The 22,731-nt window shown below is 44.4% G+C and overlaps 1 protein-coding gene across 3 annotated transcripts in view; it reads right to left on the bottom strand.

The window, feature by feature from the left end:
• The window catches only part of FER1L6 (fer-1 like family member 6), a 212,071-nt gene that overhangs the window by 57,692 nt on the left and 131,648 nt on the right, over positions 1 to 22,731 (bottom strand). For all 3 annotated transcript variants that reach the window (XM_032253154.1, XM_032253169.1, XM_032253162.1), the window contains 5 exons: positions 18,090 to 18,214; positions 11,734 to 11,868; positions 8,373 to 8,522; positions 756 to 866; positions 337 to 498 (listed from right to left, as the gene is read on the bottom strand). In XM_032253154.1, the coding sequence (XP_032109045.1) occupies positions 337 to 498; positions 756 to 866; positions 8,373 to 8,522; positions 11,734 to 11,868; positions 18,090 to 18,214 (683 nt within the window). The remainder of the gene's footprint in view (positions 1 to 336; positions 499 to 755; positions 867 to 8,372; positions 8,523 to 11,733; positions 11,869 to 18,089; positions 18,215 to 22,731) is intronic.

Raw genomic sequence — 22,731 nt, 5'->3', positions numbered from 1 at the left:
GCCCTCCCCACAACAGTTTCTGATTCAGAACAAGTGGGGCCTAAGAATGAGCATTTCTAGCAAGTTCTCAGGTGATGCTGATGTTGATGAATTGGGGACCACACCTTGGAAACCACAGTTCTGGGCAAAGTTTGTCAACCTGCTTTGATTGTTGTATGATCAACACTGGAAGCTTCAAAACAAAACAACAACAAAAGCCTATTTTAGCTCATTGTGAAATTCTGGCTTTTCACTAAATTAGTTCTTTCTCGCAGGTAGTGGACATCTGAAATTCTAAAACATCTCATCGTGGAAAAATGAGCAATAAGCCAGGTCAGGAAAGTAAGAAACTCCCACCACTTCGAAAGCATCAGCCTGGACGCTGAAGTTCGGGTTGTTCTTGTAGCTCTGGATCACACAGGACTTCACGCCTCGTCCTCCACACTCGATGAGAACCTGGGGCCGATCCACCGAGAGGAGCTGCACCTTCTTCATTTCACGAACTCCCCAGAAGAGAACCTAAGAAGACAACCAGCAGAGCTGTCACCACAGACCCACGGAGGAGCCCCACCCCTGCCCCGACTTTGGGTGGACAAGTCAGACCTGCTCCCTAAGAACCACGTTATGTTCCTCCAGGAAAGAACTGCACAGATCCTTAAGGGCTCATTCTTTTTATCTAGGTCTCCTGCTCATTCCATTCCACCTCTTCTACAATTCAGGCAGGGCCACTGCCCTTGAGTCCCAGAGAACAACTCAGCTCCTCCCTTGACCCGTACCTCCACTCGGTATTTGCTCAGCACCGGCCGAATGTTGGCAGGAACCGGGTAGATCTGGGTGATGTCTGGTGGCTCAATGGGTGGGAGCCCCTGCAGCCCAGATGGCGGGACCTACCATACAAGGCAAGGGTGAGTTAGACGCCGGAGAGACACAAGGAAGGCAACAGCGCCACACAACCACCTCATCAGTAACACCTTCACTGTTTTGTTAGCAAAAGCAATGTTTCCAGCTTAAAATACAAGGGCCATGCATTTTACCATATTTATTTGTTCACTGATAAACATGTTCATTTACAAGGGTAACCAACATTTAGCGATCACTTAAGGTGTGCCACAAGGCTAACAACTAACAACACAGAGCTTTTAGTAAGCTCACAGTATAGAGGGAAAGAACAAATATGGATGATAGAGTTTCTCAACTTCATAAAATTACACAAGAACCACAGGAGGGTAGTGGAGAAGGAGCTTTCATCAGATTCCAAACATTTGAGTCTTAAAGATCCCCACCCCTTCGATGTGTCAAGAATCTCCAGAAAAGCCATTATGCACTACTACAAAAAAATAAAAAGGATTTATGTTTGATCCAACAGAGACTACATCTTAATCAGTGAAGCAGAAAATAAAATGTTTTGAAGGCAGAACTCTAAGATAAAAACATGTCGCTTCTTGTGCTCTTGGAGTTAATGAAACTTCAGGTCAATTTCAGCTTTGCTGAAATTTCACACAAAGGACTTACAGAGTTCTATTGAGAAAAGGGTATTTTTCACTGTGTAGGCCATCTCACACTGCCCTCAAAACCTGGTTTGACACATACGTCTTTCAAGAATCTTTCTCCAAAGGAAAAAATAATCAAAGAAGCTTTCCTGACCTGATTCCAGCTGCTTCTGTCATAAATGCCTTTTGAATGCAATATGTCCTGTTATGCAGATTTTGTGCAGAAATTAGGGGACTGAGTCCAGAAATCATGCTCTGCTGTGTGACCCTGCACAAGTAACTTGCCCTCTCTGAGCCTCAGATATTGGGCCAGATGACCCATCAAGCTCCTTGGGAATCAGGTGTTCTATTAAACATTGCCTTAGAGCAGGTAGCTCTCTTTACCGGGGCTGTTTGTCTGCCTGAACAATTTACAGGGACTTGGCCAAGGGGAAGTCTTTATTCACTTCAGTCTCCAAGCCCCTCCATATGTGGTGAGTTCTGGATAAATGTTGATTAGTTAACTGACATATTAGACCACATGCTCCGTACGCTAGAAAAAGCCTAATTGTGTATCAAAATCTGCAAAGTGTAAATATATTTTCTTTTTTCACAGACATATTCTAGTTGGCAACAGCAGATGTGGTTAAGCTAATTACAAGAACGCTCAAAAAAAGGAGAGCAGACCCTGCAAGTACAAAATAGACTCAAGGTAATGAAGCTGCAGATGTACCCGCCCAGATCAAGAAGCTGGTAAATGATGAGGATGGCAATGCCCATTATTTCCTGGCAGTGAAGAGGTGAGCAATTTAGCCTGTAAGTATCACCTCACTGGGAAAGTTAATAGCCCCTCTGGCTTCAAAGGGAAAGTCACAAAACAGCTGTGATGGTGGCACAGGAGGGGCTGCCTCTGGATGTGCTTTTTAAAAAGCATCATATGTTTTATCCTGGCGCTGCTGAAGTGTCAGCCTGGGAAATGCCAAAGAATTTTTGCTCCATAAGTGCCTGAAAAATGCTGTGAAGAGCTCAACACAGCCCTGAAAGAATCCTGTAACATGGTGGCAATTGAATGACTTTTCCGCCAGCCAAGATTAAGCTTTTTCCAGTGAAATGAGTTGGTTGCTGGCCTATAAAACATATGATATGCAGTTACTCAGCATATAGGGCCAGGGTAAAACAAGCGATTGCTATGAAGGCAAAATAGTAAGAATTGGGGGTGAGCAGGATGGGTAGTTATCCACGGGGATATTAGAGCAGTCTCAAAGCCAGACTGCTCTAATATCCCCGTGGAAGTAAAATATCAGGACCTCAAAGTAGGTCCAGCTTCAGGGTCAGGACAAGGGTGAACAAGAGTGGCACATATGGTACAAAAGTTAAGGAGGCAATCACTCTTTGGGTCATGCATGACCCTAGTCCCAGCCCTGCCCATCTGAAAAATCACGGATGCTCAGAAGCCTTTCTCCCTTCTCTCTCCCTCAGCCCATAATTTATGCTTCTGTTATATCTCACCTCCAGTGCAGTGGTTACTTGGGCTCCACCACTGCTAGCTGCATGAACTTGGAAAAGTTCACTCAATATCTCAGAGTCTCAATTCTGTCATTTGTAAAATGAAGATAATATCTAATTCATAAAGTTGTTGTGAAGAGTTGCTGAGACAGCTTGTAAAGCACTTGGCGTACTTTCTGGCACGTGGAGAGTTCCCTAGGAATAAGGGAGAGCTGGAAATTTACAGACCCTTGCAACGATTAAAGCTCAACTTCAAGTCATCTTAATCTTTAATTGGATCTAGATGACCTGGGAGTGCTAGCTGTCCCAAACTACCTCAGAAGTAAATTTAAATCCTCTGAAGGGAAATATCAGCCTAGGCTCAAATTTTTTCTACATATTTTTATGTAGAAGTGTCTAGCATGCAATAAAATACGGCATGCACAGAGATAAGACAATGTGATTAGCAAGAGAAACGAACCGAAGAAACAGACCCATAGAGGATTCAGATTATGTGGTAATAAGACATGAACTTTAAAGTAGCAATGCTTAATCTGTTCAATAGGAAACCAGATAAAAATTTCAATAGATAAATGAAATCTGTAATAAAAAAGAAGAAATGGAAATTCTACAACTGAAAATATAGTCACTGGAAAGAAGAACTTAGTGAATAGGTTTTTAAAAAGAGGCAGGGAAAATGATTGGGAAGATAGGCCATATTATGAATAAAATAAAGCTCAGAGAGACAAATGATAGACAATGCATAAAAGAACATGAGAGGCACAGTATATCTAATTAAAAGATCTAACACACATGTAATTGGAGTCACAGAGGAGCAGCAAAGAGGAGGAGGGGCAAAAGAGTGAGGCAAAAAGAAGTGAGGCAAGGAGAGGAGAGAGAGGAGGGAAGAGAAAATAGGAAGCACAGAATCGAACAGAAGCAATCTTTGAATAGATAAAGGCTGGCAAATCTCCAAACCTCATTTAAAACATCAAGCCATGCTTTTAAAAGCTCTATGAAACCCAACAAGATAAAAACAAAGAAAACTGTACTTTACTACAACATAGTAAAACTGCTAAAAACCAAAAATAAAGAAAAAGACCTTAAAAACAATCAGATAAGGGAAAATATAAAGATCACTTTTTAAGGAGCAACAATAAGAATGATAACCAACCTCTCAAAAAAGAAAGCACAGCCCAAACAATGGAATAATATCTTCAGCTTGCTGAAATAAAACTGTTTCCAACCCAGGCAAACAAAACAAAAAAACCTAAGAGGGAATTTAATGGCCCCAACATCAAAAAGTGAGATTATGGCAAAGCCAGAAACACACCTGAATACCTTCACTTAGATGGAATTGCAGCAGACAGTGCAACCCAGGGAGAAAGGTGGACAGCAAGCCAAATATGCTGACTTGCTGGCCACCAGAAGAGGGAAGTGTGAGCACCAAGATAAACTTGGTGATTTGAGGAGATTGTCTTCAGGGCTTGAGCAGGGCCTCTACTGGAAGTTTGTTGTCGTTGTTGGAGACAGAGTCTTACTCTGTCACCCACACTGTTGTGCAGTGGTGTGATCCCCACCCACTGCAACCTCTACCTCCTGGGTTCAAGCAATTCTCCTGCCTCAGCCTCCCTAGTAGCTGTGATTACATGCATGTACCACTATACCCAGTTAATTTTTTATTTTTAGTAGAGATAGGGTTTCACTATGTTAGCCAGGCTGGTCTTGAACTCCCAGCCTCAGGTAATGCACCTGCCTTGGCCTTCCAAAGTGCTGGAATTATAGGCGTGAGTCACCATGCCCAACCTGGAAGTTCTTAATAATATGTAAGGATCAGCCAGCTTTCCCTCCCTGACCCCTAACTAAGCCTATTTTAGGGTGGATGCCTTCTGCCAAGTCTTCACTAGTAGGTCAGTAAACTGTTAATAACACTTTACCTTTAAAACAGGGAGAAAGATCACACAGAGATACTGTCTGAAGCTAATCAAATCATCTAACTCAGACTTCAATGAGAAGACTTAATGAGTGCCAAGCATCAGAGAAGAATATCTCATTTCTTAAGCCAATAGAACTTAGGTTAAATCTATACTATATAGACAAAGAAGATTAAAAAAAAAATGAAAAAATTAGAGAACACTCACATGTTAAGAGAAAGATTCCTAGAAAGTTTAATGAAAGGGAAGAATGGATTCTAAGCAGGCAGTTAACACATAAATCCATGAAGCCTGCACACTGCACAGCCAAAAGGGGTGCCAGTCACACAGACCAAGCAGCCGTGGCCCCTTCTGGGGGTGTGTCATGTGCTACCCCTGTAGGAAGCCTAAGGAGATATTTCTAGGAATTGAGAAGTGTTTTGGGCAAAATAATGGCTCCCCAAAGATGTTCATATCCTAATCCTCAGAACCTGTAAGTATGTTACCTTACATGGCAAAAAGAGACGTGGCAGGTGTGATTAAATTGAGGACCTTGGGATGAGGAGTTTATCCTGGGTTATCAGGGTGGGCCCTACATAATCTTGAGGGTCCTCATGAGACGGCAGCAGGAGAGTCAGAGTAGGAGGAGATGTGATAATGGAAGTAGACAGGAAGTTGAGGGGAGAAAGAGACAATGAAGAGACTGAGACTTGAAGAAGCTATGTGGCTGGCTTAAAGGTAAAGGGAGGGCCACCGGCCAAGGGATGCAGGCCATCCCCAGAAACCAGAAAAGACAAGGAAACAGATTCCCCTAGAGCCTCTGGAAGGAATGCAGCCTTGCTGATGCCCGGAGGAGGGACCCTTCCAAATATCTGACCTGCAGAACCATAAGATAGTAAATTGCGTTGTCTTAAGCCACCATGTCTGTGGGCACAGCAATAGTAAACTAACACAGGAAGCAAAACATTCTAAGAAAGGGAGGTGGACTTTCCAGGAGGAGGACATTCAAGCAGCAGAAGGGAGGAAAACTCTAATTGGAGAGAGCGAGTTCTGAAAACAAGAGAAACATTATAAAAGTAGAGGAAACGAGTGTTCTAAGTATAGAGAATGGAAAAGAAGGCCAAAGTATGAATAGCAGCAGACAATTCTGAGATCACAGAAAGGGTTATTGCAATGAAGGGCCTGGGAAATGGCCCAACAGTTGAAATCTGGCTCACACATAGAATTCCATGAATATTTGTTCTTTGAAAGAGTAAACGGGTGCATTTTATTTTTTCCAAGACAGGGTCTTGCTCTGTCACCCAGGCTTGAGTTCAGTAGCACAATCTTAGCTCACTGTAGCCTCCTCCAGGTAATTTTTTATTTTTTGTAGAGCTGAGGTCTTGCCACATTGCCCAGGCTGGTCTCAAACTCCTGGGCTCAAGCGATCCTCCTACCTCAGCCTCCTGAAGTCCTGGGACTACAGGTTTGAACCACCAGGCTCACACAAAATGTTTTGCTGAGAGTCTACAATGTGTAAAATATTGTTGGCTTTTCTGTGTGATGTGGAGATAAACTTCACATGTCAAATCTCATCAGTCGATCCAAAAGATTCTACCTTTAAAATACATGCAGAGCCCACCTCTCTTCCTTTCCATGGCTACAGATTCCAGATGCCTTTAGTAGATTCAAGAGTCTTCCAATGGGCCTTTCTGCTTCTCTCCTTACCCCTTCGAATGTACTGGATCCAGCACCTTCGTGTTGCAACATAAGTCATCGTGCCAAGAGTCCTCTCTTGGCTTCCCATCTCTCCCAGAATAAAAGTCAGAGTCCTTACCAGACCCGATGTGATCTTTTCCCACTGGCCTCATCTCCCTTCCCCTTCCTGTCATTTGTCCACTCCAGCCACAGTGGCCTCCTTGAGCATGCAAGGCATACAGAGGCTTCAGGGTCTGGTCTTTCCTCTTCCCTCTGCATCTAAAGGCTCTTTTCCCACTTAGCTGCATGGTCCAGTCCCTTTCCTTCTTCAGGTGTTGTCTTAAACACTGCTTTCTCACTGGGGCTGCCCTATGTACCTAAAATGTCAACCCTAGCCCTGCTCCCAACATACACATGTCCACTTCACATCTCACCAGGGGTCCAGCTTTTCTCCTCACCAGCTGCCACACTGTACCCTACTATGTAATTTGCATACTGTGGCAATACTTTAAGTAGTGTTGTGTACTGTCTCCTTCTAACTAGACTTAGTCCTGTGAGAGCTGGGAGATCTGTTTGTTTTGTTCATTTAGGAAGATTCCTTAGGAATATACATGTCACAGTCGACACTCAATACATGTTTGAGTGCATGAATGAATGAATGCCTTTCAAAAACTTATAGAAGAGAAAAGACAACTGACCTTACCATAGCCTGAATTAAACAGAAAAAAGGTATAGGCTGGAGGAAAGGACATTTAATTGAGGTGGGGTGGGGTAATTCCACTGAAAGGCATCTCTTGTTCTGAACTTTAATGACGACCATTTTTGTAGACAGGCAAATACAGTCATAGAGGTCGGAGTGAGCAGAGTGAGGAGACATTTCAAAATGGGCTGGCAGCACCCTGAAAAGCAGAGGAGTAAATTTGTGTTGTGAGAGCAGGGAAATGACAGTAGCCTTGTATAAATAGGCAGTAGTGTGTAGAGAAATATGCTAAAATGCGAGGCTACAAAAGTAGTCTGAGGACAAATTTTGGGACAGCTTAACAGCCAGGCTACAGAAATGTGAGTCTCCTAAGGGCCAGATTTTGTCTTCAGGGAATATTAACACTTACCAGGAAAAAATGTTTTGTGATCAAATATATTTGGGAAATACCAAGTTTTGAAAAATAAGTTAAAAAAGGTTCTTCATTGCGAGACTTCTCAGTTCCTTTACCATGGTAACTGGCATTTCAGATCCCCAAGAGGGATGTAATACAAAGCCTTTCTCAAGCTTTCTTGTCACTGTATCTGGAGGGAGTGGTGTTCCAAAAACACCCAGATTTTGGGAAATGCTCCTGGTGGTAAGAAGTAAGAGCCACTCAAGATTTCTGGAGAGAAAAGTGGTAATACCAACTAGTGTCCTGGAAGGAATATGGAGGATGAGTGAACAGGAAAAGTAAAGGAGCCAGTAGCCCAGCAAGGAAGCCAATGCAACATTCATATGAGGACTAAAAGGAGCCATGGGAACAGAGGATGGGAACCATTCAAGGAACAATCTACGAGGCTGGCCTGGCTAGGGATAAAGACATGGTATAAAGAATTAAGGCTTACGGAATTTTCAAATTGGAGTGTCTGGGAGAACAGTGGGACCAAATCACAAGAATCTTTCATCCTGAGATTGTGACTTATAAGCTCAGGGAATAGGGGCATAGTCCAAGACACCTGAATTCTTAAGTGCACCTCTCAGTTCCCCAGGAGACACATTCAGATGTGGGACTGCAGTGAGGGGTCGGGTACAGCTTCATTGTAGTGAGGTCACCTCTCTGGCCAGGTAGTCCTGATAGACATCTGGTGCCACATCGGGTTCACTCACCTGTAGCAGTTCAAATACAGCAAGGAGATCCCCGCCAGAGAGGTTCCCACAAAAGATGGGGTGATAGCATAACCTGGGAGGCTCATAGTCCTGGTCAGCCAGCTTCACAACAGGAGCAGCCACTGTGGCACCCAAATATTCTGGCTTCCCCTAAAGCAGAAAAGAAATGAGTTTTTATTTGCTGATTGTTAATTACCTGGTTCTGATCCACATCAATGCAATTTTACAAATAACATCCACAAAACCATCAGCATCCGTGTCTCACTCTCTTCTCCTGCCAAGCTCCTCCTGCTCATTTTCATAAGCCTAGGGGAGTAGTGGGATCCACTCACGCTCCTGAAAGTGTCATCCTGGCTGGGTGACCTCACGCCTTTAATTCCAGCATGTTGAGAGGCTGAGGTGGGCGGATCACAAGGTCAAGAGATCGAGACCATCCTGGCCAACATGACGAAACCCCATAGTCTCTATTAAAAATACAAAAATTAGCTGGGCATGGTGGTGCACACCTATAGTCCCAGCTACTCGAGAGGCTGAGGCAGGAGAGTTGCTGAACCTGGGACACGGAGGTTGCAGTGATCTGAGATGGTGCCACTGCACTCTAGCCTGATGGCAGAGCAAGACTCTGTCACAAAAAAAAAAAAAAAAAAAAAAAAAAAAAGGTTAACCTAGGGGCTTTCTGGCCCAAAGCTATCTTAGGGACTATCTCTCTCCTCATATATTGAGCTCAGTAGGAAATGGTTAAAATAATTAGCCAGGGAAGACTGGAAGGGGAAAAGGGACAGTCAGGTGGCAGTAAACATTCCAAAGGATCTCCAGGGCAGGGCAGCAATGTAGCTGGGAGCACGACCTTTGGAGCCAGGAAGCCTTCAGTTTGAGCTCTCACATCTGCCACTTTCTAGCTCTATGCCCTTGGGCCAGCTGCTCAAACTCTGAGAGCCTCATGCCTAAAAAAGAGTTAAACATAATACCTTTCCATAGGATCATGAGGACTAAAGGAATGCTGTATAGGCTTTGCATAGTGACTGGTATGCAAGTGCCCAATACAGAGTAATGATGAAGATGATCAATACGTTTAAGCGATGGGGGAGTCCTGCCCTATTTTTCTTGGTAGTAAAAAGGATATTAAAATATGTATGTATGTACGCATGTAGGCCATATGTTTCTGGAAGAACTATGTGATGGCTCTGCTTCCTGCCTTTTCTGCAAGCCTGTGTGCACATTCCTTCAGAGGCAGCATGGGGCAGCTGGCACAGTCATTCGGCTGTGCTATTTATTTCAAGAACTGCTAGAATGTAAGTCCTTTGTGGGCAGAGTTGCCTGCACTATTCACTGCACTGGCACAGGGCAGATACTCAATCCATGTTTGCTGAGTGAAAGCTGTTGGGTAAATGACCTCTGCCGTCCAAGGCCAGTGCTCATGTTCTTTTTGGCTGAGGCTGGGTGTTGGCAGTCACACTACTTCATTGTCTCTGGACTCCTGAAGCAACATGTGCATCCCCAGCTGTAGAAGGAAACTTGGTTGAGGTGGAAACAGGACTTTTGTCCAACCACACTTGAAAACAAAGCTGCCTGCTGGTGTCCACTAGTGGAGACACGCCTGTCCTGGGGACGGGAGGAGTTAGGGCAGCTGGATAGGAAATGAGTGATCTGCCTAACAATTTGTTCACGAACCCAGCTGCGAATGTTTAATTCAAAAGAGTAAACATAGCCCAAGCAACCAATTTTCCAAATATAAACTCATCTCTTCCAGAACCAGCAGACTCTTATGAGGGCACAAGCCACTGGGAAATGAGGTAAGGTTCTAGACTGGAAGCATGGGTCCAGCAGATTCTGATTCCATTAATCTGAGCATCACCAGATTCTGGGCCCTGTTTAGCTGCAGTGCACAAGGATAAACAAAATTTTTTTGCATGTCTATATGTATTTCTCTGGGAGCAAAGTGTGTATTTTCATATTCCTTTCTCTCCCACATTTCTTTTTCCCTTTAGAGTCAATAACGTCACAGCTTAATTTCTCTGTAAAGGGCTCAGCTTAGGGTTGGGCCAGGAAAAGCTACTGCTGAATGGAGATCTGAAAGGGAAATAAAAAGCAATGGGGCAGCAAAGGGAAACACAGCCAGCCCAGCAGGTTATTGTAACAGGAACGTTCAAAGATGCTCTACTGCCATTATTGTTTTTTGCATAGAAAATAAACATTAACGATTGAAAGCATGTTGTTAGGGAAAAAAACTGAACAGGTAGTTATTTTGTGGTCTTCCCTACAGAACATCTGCACTACATGCTAAAAAGTAGAAATCCTCTCCCATAAATATACACATCTAGCCCCAATTTATAGATAGGAGAATGGGGGCCAGAGAAAGGGAGTGCCCTGTAGGACTGGAATGTGCATGTATAGGAGAGAGACGGCTACACTAGCCTCCACCACCTGCACAGGCAAAAGTGTGCACAGGGGACCTGGTTCAGCCTCCAACCAGCTGTGACTATAAAGAAGGTATCTGAGCTTTCTGTGTCTGTTTCCTCCTCTAGGAAGCAAGATGGGAACTTCATCATGTCCAAGGTTTCTGCTCTTCTTCTGTGATGCTCACATCTTGATTCCCTTCTGACCTTGGCCCAAAGGCAGGGGCTGTCAGGAGTGTTGCAAGGAGGTGGGGAAGCTTTGGGAAGGCTTCCCAAACAACCGTTTTACTTAATAAATTTGTGCTTCTGCCACCTCATTAGGAAGTAGAGACATTAAATAAAGAAACCCGTGCTTTTCATTGTAGACTTCCTAATTTAAGCAAAGAATATTTGTGTAAGTTAAAAAAATCCTCCAGTAAGCTTTGACTCTATCCAAGCTTTCAGCACACAAACATCTTTGGAGAACAAAAGGTTTGGTTCACATCATAAAAGGGATAGAGATTAATGTGTTGTATGGGGCTTAGAAGCAACAAGTAAGAGAAAAAGAAACACAGTTAAAAAGGCTAAGAGAATACCCATCCATTTCTTTTCAGCCAGGTGAGATCAGTAAAAACCTCCTCTTTCTAAAAGGTGTGGACGTTTTTATTAAACAGAACTTGGAATTAGCTGCAGGTTGCTTAAAACAAGTATCACATTCCTGAAGAAGTGTGTAGACCAAAGTTCTGCAAACCAGATTCAATTTTAATTGCCATTTAAAGGGGAATCAGTGAAAAACTCTTTCAGTAAAGCAAATGATCATAATATTTTTGGTTCTATGAACTGTTTTCAGAGGTCAGGTTTGCCTCTAAGTACATCTAGTGTTCTCACCACTCACAGTGTTAAGACTTTATTTACTTTAAAATCAAGTGAGTTCAATGTGGCATTTTTTATGAGGTGTGATCAGTTCTGGCCCGGGGGACACTCACCACAGCGTCACTGTCATATAGCTCCACCACCACTAAGGGCGGGGACTCTGCCAGCTCCTTCACATCTCCATGTAGCACCAAGTCATTGAACAGCAGCATCTGGTTCCAGGTTGGAGAGAGGGTCTGGGAGATGACCTGGAAGGAAGGGCAAGAAAAAGCAAAAGATCATTCAGTTGAGTTGTAGAGGCTCTAAGGTTCGTTCAGGAAATACTTATACAAGGGAAAAAGAACACATCATCATTGTGATTGCTCATTCATTCAATATTCAAGGGACTACATAAACTGAGCAGATATTATATACTAAACAACGCTAGGGAATGCAATACTCCCTACCATGGAGGAGCTTACATTCTTAAGTTTCACGAGCTGAGCCCCTGCAATGTTTAACACCCTCTTTGTATACACATTTTCAACTCAATCCTCACAGTAGTTTCAATGACAACACGGGCTACTTTTTTGAGCATGCATGGTGTGCTGGCCACTGAATTTCACATGCACTGTCTCATTAAACCCTCACTATTGTGATTCTGGGAGGTGGATTCGGTTGTTTACATGCGTTTTCCAGATCAGGAAACTGAGGCTCACTTGTCCAAAGCCAGTAAGTGGCAGAACTGAGATTCTGCCTGGACCATCTGGCAGCAAATCCCAGGCTGCTAACCTCATCCAGTCTCACCTTATACATGCTAATATTATCTCCATTTTATGAATGAGAACACTGAGGATTGCGGAGATTAAATGATTCTTGACTTAGGAACAAACAAAATTTTGTCACCAAATATCCTAAAGTTGGGTATTTGACCTAATGTTCCTTATGTGGAATTCTGCTGTTTTGTGGTTATTGACTGAATTAAATTGATTAAAGTTTTCAAAACCACCCTCACCATTTTGCATGACATCTTTCTCACTCTGATAGTAGGCTGTACCCATTGTACAGATGGAGAAGTCAAAAGATACAGAGGACAATAGTCTACATAATTGCCCTCGTACCATGAGCATCTCACCTAGAAGTGGCTCACAGCCCCCTCCCAGGCCATTTGAGTGGTGCCTTCAGAATGGAGGGCATATTTGGTCTTGCATTTTCTTTTCTATTTAATTGGATGTTTGGAAACCTGCCAGTTTCACACAGCTGAAAATTGGAGTTGTTTACAGGACAAGAGGACTCTGCACCTGGGCAGAAGCTCCCCCACTAATGTAGGAGACTAGTCCTGGAAAGCATTCAAAACCACATTTCTTTCTCTTCCAGGCAAATGAGTGATTTCACAGGTGAATGTATCATAGCAGCCGCTGGGTCCTGGGGAAGCGTCTGAACTGTGCCTTTGTCACTGTTCAATCTAGGAAGTAAGGGAGAGAGACCTGGCCTGGACTCCAAAACGCACATCAAACTGTCATCCCAGCGTTTTACATCGAGTCATTTCTAGTCACAGCATTAAGTCATTTGCACTGTGGTCACGAAAGAATATTTTTATTGCTCTTCTTTATGTGGGTCATAAAAATATTGGGAATTTTCACAATTTCTTTTTCTTTTCACTTTTAGAGTATTTTATGTCTGAGACACAACAAGATTTTAAACATAACATTTCAGAGAAAATCTAACTTTTCCAACAGGAAAATGGCTTCAACCAACTAATAACAGGAGTTAAGCTGCAATACAACCTTGCCCCGTGTCAGTGACATCACAAAGAACCCTGTGTATTTATTTTGCTTTTCAAAATAGAAATGTGATCAGTCTTGTAGTATGCACTCGATGGTGTGATACCAAAGCAATTTATAATCTTCACAGCATCTTTCCTATAGAAATATTTTGATGTCTTCTTTGGCACTGGGCTGTAAATGCCACTTGATAAGATTCCAGAGGCCAGCATTTTTTCACTCCCTTGTTCATTATATAAATATAGTATTCAAGACCTACAATGTGCCAGGCACAGTATTAGACACTAATACAGCACTCAGTGAATAGCAGATGCTCAATGGCTATTTGTATGAATGAATATTAACCTGTCCTAGGAGTTGCTCCCATGAGTCAAAGGACTGCATGACCATCTTCAGGAGGTACTAAAAGATTCACCCAAACAAAACTATATTATCCTCCTTCTCTGCTAACATGCCTATGATTCACCTCATTTCTTAAGGGCTTTCTTAAAGAGTTATGCATTGTAACTGGGTTAAATGACATTATTTGGAAGTTATGGCGGCACTTATCTAACATTTTGATGAGGGAGCCAGCTATCACGGACAGAGTATAGCTTTAGAATCAGGTAATTCTGGAGTGAAATTCTAGTTTCATTACCTACCCAGTGTTCAACTTGGGCAGATTGGAGATTAACCCTCCAAACCTTAGTTTTCCTCATTTAAATGTGGTTAGCACCTACCTTGTGGAGTTATGACCACTGTCCAAGAACACTAAGTGCCTGGCACACATCTGGTGCTCAATAATTGCTTGTTATCCATCCTACCCCATCCCAGCCCATATTCTTTTATAAATGAGGAAACATTTACTGAACACTTGCCACATGGCAGCCTTGGTGCACTGGGGTAAAAGACCGTCCATGTCTTCAGAACTGAGTCCCACTCTGGTTGTTGGAAATAGCAGGTTCCATGCTCCACCCTCTAAGTTTCCTCCCCTTCTCCTTTAATGCTCCCTCTTAGCCACTCAGTCCTTTTCCCTCTTTCATCCCAGAAGCCTTTCTCTGCAGGAGCTTTCTCTCTTTCCCTTTGCACTTCAGTCGCAAGATTTCTGTGTCCTATGTCCCCAGTGATGATGGGAATGACTGGATTCCCCTCTTTGAAATATTTTATTACATTAAGTCACTTTATAAAGCACTGGTTTTCAGGAACAGCCGTCAGAGGCTTGTTCTCCCTGAGGCCCCTGTGGTCAGGTGAGTGCTACCAGCTGAACAATGGCACTTGGCTTTGACTGCAGGAGCCCAGCTCAGCTTCCCTCATCATGAAAAATACATAGGCCTGGCGCAGTGGCTCACACCTGTAATCCCTGCACTTTGGGAGGCCAACGTGGGCAGATCACAAGATCAGGAGATCAAGACCATCCTGGCTAACACAGTGAAATCCCGTCTTTAGTAAAAATACAAAAAATTAGCCGGGCGTGGTGGCATGTGCCTGTAATTCAGCTGCTTAGGAGGCTGAGGCAGGAGAATTTCTTGAACCTGGGAGGTGGAGGTTGCAATGAACCAAGATTGTGCCACTGCACTCCAGCCTGGGCAACAGAGCAAGACTCCATCAGAAAGAAAGAGAAAATGAATGAAGGAACAAAGGAAAGAGAGAAAGTGAGAGAGAGAGAGAGGAAAGAAAAGAAAAGAAAAGAAAGAGAGAGAAGGAAATGAGGGAGGGAGAGAAAGAGAGAAAGGAAGTAAGATAAATATATAAAGGGGGCATGTCACCTGCAGACAAGTCGCTCTGTGGTAGCACAGAAGTGAAACAGGAGAGGGGAACTGGCATCCTTTCTTACTAAAATGGAAGTGGAGTGGTGAAGCAAAGTGACTTTGGAATTGGACAAACCTGGGTTCCCATCTTGGTTCCACCATCTTCTAGCTACATCATTTCGAACATTACCTTCTTCATCTGTAGAATGAAGACACTAATAACATCCAGCTTCGGGCTGCAGTGAGATACAGCAAACAACGCATATAAAATGCTGAGCATTCTGCCCAGCACGTGGGAGCTTTTAGTCAATGGCAGCTATTATTATTAATAAAAATGAGGTACTTGGCTTGAAATTATGAAGACAAAGTCCAGAACTCAACAGAACCTATTTTCCCTTTCAAACAATTTGATAAACAAAAGCCATCTGTTCCTTTGAGATACGGATCTAAGTCAAATGAAGATGCTGTATGGAGATGCAAAATAGAAGGATAATTACACAGCAGAACAAGGATTTCATCCGAATCCTGTGCTCCACTCAGGGCCCTGGAATTCCACAGTGCTGTGGCGGGTGGCGGAAGGCTCGAGGGGTCCATCCTGTGAGAACCCCCTTGCTGTTGGAAGGAAGCCTCAATGGCAATAACAATAAGCAGTCGCGTAGTAGCCTTAGTTTTAAGCAAGATTATTGTCCTGGGTATTTTATTCTCTGGAAGGAATGTACAAAGTTATCATCCCTGTTTCACAGATAAAGAAGTTGAGGCACAAAGAGAGGTTTGTTTAAAGTCACACAGCTGATAAATGGAAGATCCTGGATTTCGAGGCAGGCAGTGTAGCTCCAGAGTCCAGACTCATCATCACCACGCTGCATACAAACTCTCGAAACATAGGAAAGAGAAAGTAGTCTGCTGTCTTCCCATTTTTATGCTCAGTCACTGAATGAGGATGACGTCGCCTTCCTTCTGAGGTTTCTCCTGACTTCCCTCCCTGGTAACTAGCCTTTTCTCTGCTTGGCTCCTGTAGGACTCTGTATAGCCCTGCACCCTGGCTTATCAGAGTGTAGTGCCTCATCTGTCATGAAGCCGGTATCCATGCCTGGACCGCATATTACCCTGGAGCAGAGTCTGGTTCCTCCCATCCTCCAGAGCCCAGCATGTGGCCTGACAAAAAGCCAGCACCCGACAGGCACTGGTTAAAGAGATGTGAGGCTGGTTCACAACATGCTGTCAGTCTGTGAGTCATAAATCAAAATGCAGTCTCATCTATCATCCAGGTCACGGGCTTTGCCCTGGAGAAAAATGTTAGCCCTCTCAACATCAGCCAATGTCATGGCCAGCATTTATCCATCATTTGAAAAACTATTTGCCTCTTCATGACAGTCCCATTTTAAGATGACAAACCTGAGGTTTAGTGAGTTGTATTAGTTGCCCAAAGACATGCAGTCAGAGAGGAGATGAGCTAGAAGGTCACCTTAGGACACTGCGTCCTAACCCATGGTGCCTAACTCCCTGAGATGGGCAGTTCTTTACTGAGCTTCTCTCTCTTCAAACTGCAAATCTGAGGACAGAGTAAATTTTTAGAGAATATAATCTAATGAGAAAAGCATCCTACTGTATTTTTGCTGATTGGGAATCTTTTTCATGTTTTAGTACTCAGTGTGGAGAAAAGGCAGAAAGACAGAGGACTAACAGGCAGAATCCATACTATGATTTGCATATTTGTCTTTTCCAAAACTCATGTTGAAATTTAATTTCCAATGTCACAGTATTGAGAGGTGGGGCCTTTAAGAGGTGTTTGGGTCATGAGGAATCTGCCCTCACAAATGGATTCATCTATGGATTAATGGGTTGTCATGGGAGCGGAACTGGTGGCTTCAGAAGATGAGAGGCCTGAGTGAGCGCGTTAGTATGCTCAGCCCCCTCGGCACGCGATGCCACGAGATGCCCTGCACTGCCTCAGAACCTGCAGGGTCCCACCAGCAAGAAGGCCCTCAACAGATACGGCTCCTCAACCTTGGACCTCCAGCCTCCATAACTGTAAAAAATACATCCCTTTTTTTTTTTTTTTTTTTTTTTTTGAGACAAAGTCTCTCTCTGTCACCAGGCTGGAGTGCAGTGGCGCCCTCTCAGCTCACTGCAACTTCTGCCTCCCAGGTTCAAGTGATTCTCTGGCCTCAGCCTCCCGAGCGGCTGGGACTATAGGCACCCACCACCACTCCCAGCTAATTTCTGTATTTTTAGTATAGGCCGAGTTTCACCATGTTGGCCATGATGGTCTCGATGTCTTGATCTCACGATCTGCCCACCTTGGCCTCCCAAAGTGCTAGGATTACAGGCGTGAGCCACTGCGCCCAGCCCCTTTTCTTTATAAATTACTCAGTTTCAGGTATTCTGTTATAAGCAACACTAAACAGATGAAGACAACCCATCTCCCTCAATACCCACAACATCCATTACGAAGTAGTATTTTCCAGAGGAGGGGGACTGTGAAGCATAGAGATGTTAAAAGCATGCAAATCTCCCCAGCTGGTGAGTGCAAAGCCCAGAGCATGACCACAAAGCTGGAAAATGTTTCTCCCCACTGAGGCCCCTTCATAATGACCGGATCATAAACCTCATGCAGGCTGTCTTTGCTGTCTCCTCATTTGCGCCCTCCCCACGGCACGTGGCCTTGCGCCTGGCACTTCAGCAGGCACCCTGGGGGTTCCAGGTTCTGCTTCTCCTCCCCACTCCTCTTTTTCTCCTATCCTTCCCTTGCCTCAGGGACTTGCTTCCTTTGCCCTAGGACAATGAATAACAGTGAAACAATAGACCTTCTCCACATCAGTCCTTCTGGGCATATATTCACTTTTCAGTCTGAAACATCTACACACCCAAAGATGCAGGCATTTGCAACATGCCCTCATGTTTTTCTTTCCTGGGCTCTTCTGGGGGTCAGTTGCAGGCTGCAGGAAGAAAGCAGGATGTCTTGGTTACCCTGGTTACCTTTGTGGTCTGGCAGTGAGAAAGGAACGTGACTTTGGCAAAAGGGTCTGAAAGTCCGCTGCTGTCAGCCGCGATGAGGCCCCGGGCTTGGTACATGTGAGCTCTCAGCTGAAAAATATGCCGGTCTGTGGACAAATCATGGAAGAGGGAGGTGTTAGCGGGCTTTTCAAGAATGGCGTGTACACGTGTGTCTGTGTGTGATGTCCATCTGTGTATCCACAGACACACAAAAAGAGACCACCAATCACATCCACCCTCCTCTGAGACTGGAATGGAAACCCTGAAGAAAGGGAAGAGGTGATATTTATGGGGGACTGTGTACCCAGGCATCTTCGTTGGTGCCTTCACCAGGTTATGTGTTTTATTCTTCACAAAACCTTGTGAAATAGCATGATCTCCATTTTATAGATGAGGAAAAATGGCCCACAACAGGGTTAAAAGCATTTCAAAAGTTTGTACAATTAACACATGCCAGAGTCAGGATTTTTATTTCTGTCTGATTCTAAAATCCCCTTCTCTTTCTAAAATACCACATTTTACTCCCTAGTAATTCTCCTGTTTATACAGGTATGAGTGTGTGTGTGTGTGTGTGTGTGTGTGTGAGAGAGAGAGAGAGAGAGAGAGAGAGAGAGAGAGAGAGAAAGGGGCTGTTCCACATAGTTTTCATGTCAATAAACACAATCTACATCTGAAGTCACCCATTCACTCATTTTCCATTTAGCCAGCCCGGGTCCTTTGGAGCACCTACTGTGCAGAGTCTTGGTCTTGATCTCTGAGGATTCCATGCTAAGATAGTCCCTGCCCCTGGGGAGCTACTGGGAGAAGGCAGAAGATAAGACCAGCACCCACATCACAGTGGCAGGGGGCAGGCTGGGCATAAGTGTCCTGTGAGAATGCTGGCAAGGGACACGGGGGAAGAGGGTAGGAGTGAGCACACCCTGTGCCAGGAGAGGTGGCAGAGAGAAGGCCTCAGGTTGGGGCAGCTCAGCGTTCCGCAGGGAAACTGAAAGTAGGAGCTGCGTTCATCACAGTCCTTGGTCCATGGCACTTTCTGATCATGGCCTCACTCAGGGCACCTCTTGGTTTGTATATTCACGTCTCCCTTTTTACTTCTTTACCCACTCCCATTTCCCTGACTCTCCCAAAGCTACTGTGTTCAGTGTGTCTGTTTTTGTGCTGAACTGGGGAGTGGGATACAGAAACTCTCATGCACTAATCTGAATCACTCTACTTAGTTAAATTCAGGGTACAAATACCCTGTGAACTCCCCGCCCCCCAACAATGCCATCCCTAGACTGATCTCACACAGGTCCATAAGGGGACTTGTACATGGCTACTAACGCTTTATTAGCATGCCTTGATTTCCTTATTTGTAAAATGGAGGTAATAATAGTTCCTCATGGGTTATTGAAGGGAACTGAGGGCTAAGAATGGTGCCTGGCACATGGGAAGAACTCAAGAAGGGGGTGAAGACGCTAGAGTGTGGTTACTATTGCTCATTGCAATGCGGCCTGTGGTGAGCACCTGGAAGCAAGCTGCATGTCCCTCACTGGGGTAGCAGATAGGAAAAATGTCAGGGAGTTTGGGAGAGCAGCTAGGAGCAACGCATTGGAGGTACACATGGAAAAATCGATGGATCTCAAGAATTTAAGTGCTTAGCGAAAGAAAACAAAACAGCATGAGTTAGGAGACACAGTACTATCCATGTGAAATAAGAACATATGCAGGCAAAGGAATCATTTACATTAGCCAAAGCACACTCAAAGAAAAAGGGGCAGACCACAGGGGAGGTGGTGCTGCCCTTTGAGCAGAGCCCTAAAGGATGGTAACATTTGGGAGGCAGGGATGGAGGTCCCAGGACACTGGAGCAGGATGAGTCAAGACAGTCAAAACCCCAGGCCACACGGGGCAAGAGTGTAGTCCAGTTTGTCTAGAGTCCAGGGACACAGACAGCTATAGTCATATCATTGAGAACCCAGGAGGCCTGAACGAGGTGAGAGGCAGCTCTTGAAGGTCTGTGCACAGAAGCTGATGCTAGCAGAGCGAAACTTCAGGAGGGTACAACTGAGTTGAGCTAGCCATGGACAGACGAGGTGTCAGGCAGGGGAACCAACAAGGAGACACCACCACTCCCTCTAGGACAGAAGTTTAAGGGCCAGAGCTTATGCACTGGAGGAAGGGAGGGAAATGAGGGGATGGGAGGGACATGGCAGCCCTGGGCGCTACAGGCCTTGAGCCCTGGCTGGCAGGGTGAGGAGGGGCAGGAAAGACAAGGGGTGCCAAAGACAACTCCTTACTTGTGTTGAGGCTCACACATGTTTCTGTCTCTCCACCCTCCACCCCATGGCACTGTCTGGCTGCCTGGGGACCAATATGGAACCTGAGAATGTAGCAACCATATCAGACCCACTCTCATCCTGCAAAGGATTTGGAAAACTTGAGCTCTGCACACTTCCCAGTTAAGTCTGGGTACTTGCAGCGAAAGTTCTCCGCACTCTGTCAAGGGAGGGGAGCCAGAAAAGTGATTCCTTTGGACCCAATTCTAACCCTTCCCTCTGTCCCATACACCAATAAACCCTCACATGACAGGCTGGGCCCTGCTGGCAAGGGAGGCCCTTGAAATGGCAAAAGTAAATGATGGAATGTTCAGCAGATGGCACAGGGATTTGCTGACAGCAGTGTGTCTAGAGGTGGCCCACGTGTTCCTTAGCATGCTGCATAGTTCGGCAAATTTCTCAGCTGAGAGTGAACTTGGAAATGGTTCACCCCATAAAAATGTTCATCAGCTGCCCCTGAAATGACTAACCCCGTAATTTTAGCAGATCCCCCCCGCCCCCACCAATGGCAGCCACACAAGCTGTGCACTGCACAGCTCCAGGGATCGCCATTTACTGGCTGTCAGTTTTCATTTTTCTGAAACCTGGAGTCTTACTACTCCTGTCCCTTGGACTAACCTAGTCGCCCTTCGCACACTTTATTGGTACACTGCTTGTGCTATGGCTTGCCTTTTATACGTGGTTATGAGAGAAGTATCTGACTCTCCCCACTCGAGGGCCAGAATCACCTCTCACTCATCTCTATGTTGTCCGCCAGTTTTTCCACCATGTCTTCCATATACAGGTGCAAACTAATTATTTGCTGAATAAGTATTTTCAAAATTCTCCGGTAGGTATGGAAGGCAGCCAAAGTCATCAATGCCAGTGTGCAGCAGGAAAAGTTTTTTAGGTCACTCTGTGAAAACAACACACTGCAGAGCATCAGAAAGCATTGGGAAAAGTCTCTCCTCTTCTTTGAATTGTTAATAGCTGGGACAGCAACCAGTCCAGGTCCTTGGGTCTCTGGAGATAGTCCATAAAAATAGGAAGCCAAGTTAGCTTCCTGTTTTTTCCTATCAAGTTAATGTGAACATCTTTTACCCAAAGATGAAAACTCTCTCAAGGAATGGTGGAAGACAGTAGAAAGGAAGCTGGGTTTGGAGACATTTTTCCCCCATGATTTACTAGCTGTGTGATCTTGGGCAATTTCTAAGCATCTCTGATACATAACTTTCTTCATCTGTAAGATGAAGAGTATTCCCAAGGTTGATGTGAGAAATCAATGAGATATTATGCATAAAGTGTAAGGCACAATGTTTGGCATATGGTATTATATATTTTCCAAAAAGACAATGTTGGTGTGCATTTATATTGGGCACAGAAACCATGAGCTGAACCATTGGATATGTATTTCCAGAACCTTGTCTTCTCTGACTATTGAGCAACTTTGATTATACTGGCAGTCTAGGTCAACCAACATCAGAGGAGCCTTGGGCAACAGAGGAGAACTGAGAGTGCAGACAGTTCCCCAGTATTTCCAATACAGGCTCAACCGCAAACTCAACTTCAGCAGAAATGAAGGTAAAATTGCAGGCTGCTTTACCTGAACTTAGCAGCAAGAGATAACATAAATGGAAGTAATTTGGAAGCAGAAAGCAAAATGCAACTTATAAGGAATATTTATAATAAAATTCAAAACGCATCAAAACATAAACATGACGTCACTTACAGAAAATAACCACATGGAAGGAAGGATTCCATACAGCATGCTGAATTTTAAAAGCAGCCAAGCCAAGAACCAGGCTAAAGAAATATGGGTGAACCTACTGATACCAGTCACCACTGGGTTACTACTAGGAAATATGAATATCTGCTGTTGATATGCGGGAAACCCCCATGCCACATAAAAGTAAAATCTGCCTTAATTCCACAGATCATGTAAACACAAGAACTTATTGACGTTCTCATATTTTTTGCTTAAAATGCAAACTCAACCTACATAATCTGCCTACAAAGAAACTCAAATTGCTCCCTCTCTTTTAACAGAGAAACAAGTGTTTATTCCAGATGTGTTTAATGATACTTTAGATGGAACGTTGGATGGTAAGGTAGAACACTTAGAAACTGTACTAGAGAAGGCCAATAAGTTGACCGTAAAATAATGTGCAAAACACTCATGCATGCTGCCCTCCTAATTACCTTTTCAGAAGCCCACCTGAGACTTCAAATGACCCTCTTTGTCCAGTGGGGACTCTATGTTGGTAATGTAGGTTGGATGGGGGGGGGTGATTGGTGCCAGCCCCCTTGGAGGACTGGGGACCCTACCT

The sequence above is a fragment of the Sapajus apella genome, unplaced genomic scaffold (assembly GCF_009761245.1).
Source record: "Sapajus apella isolate SASKATOON/1434 unplaced genomic scaffold, GSC_monkey_1.0 scaffold3, whole genome shotgun sequence".
In the NCBI taxonomy this organism is placed as follows: Eukaryota; Metazoa; Chordata; class Mammalia; order Primates; family Cebidae; genus Sapajus; species Sapajus apella.
Note: the sequence above shows the minus strand (reverse complement) of the source record. Positions and strands in the feature narration are given on the sequence as shown.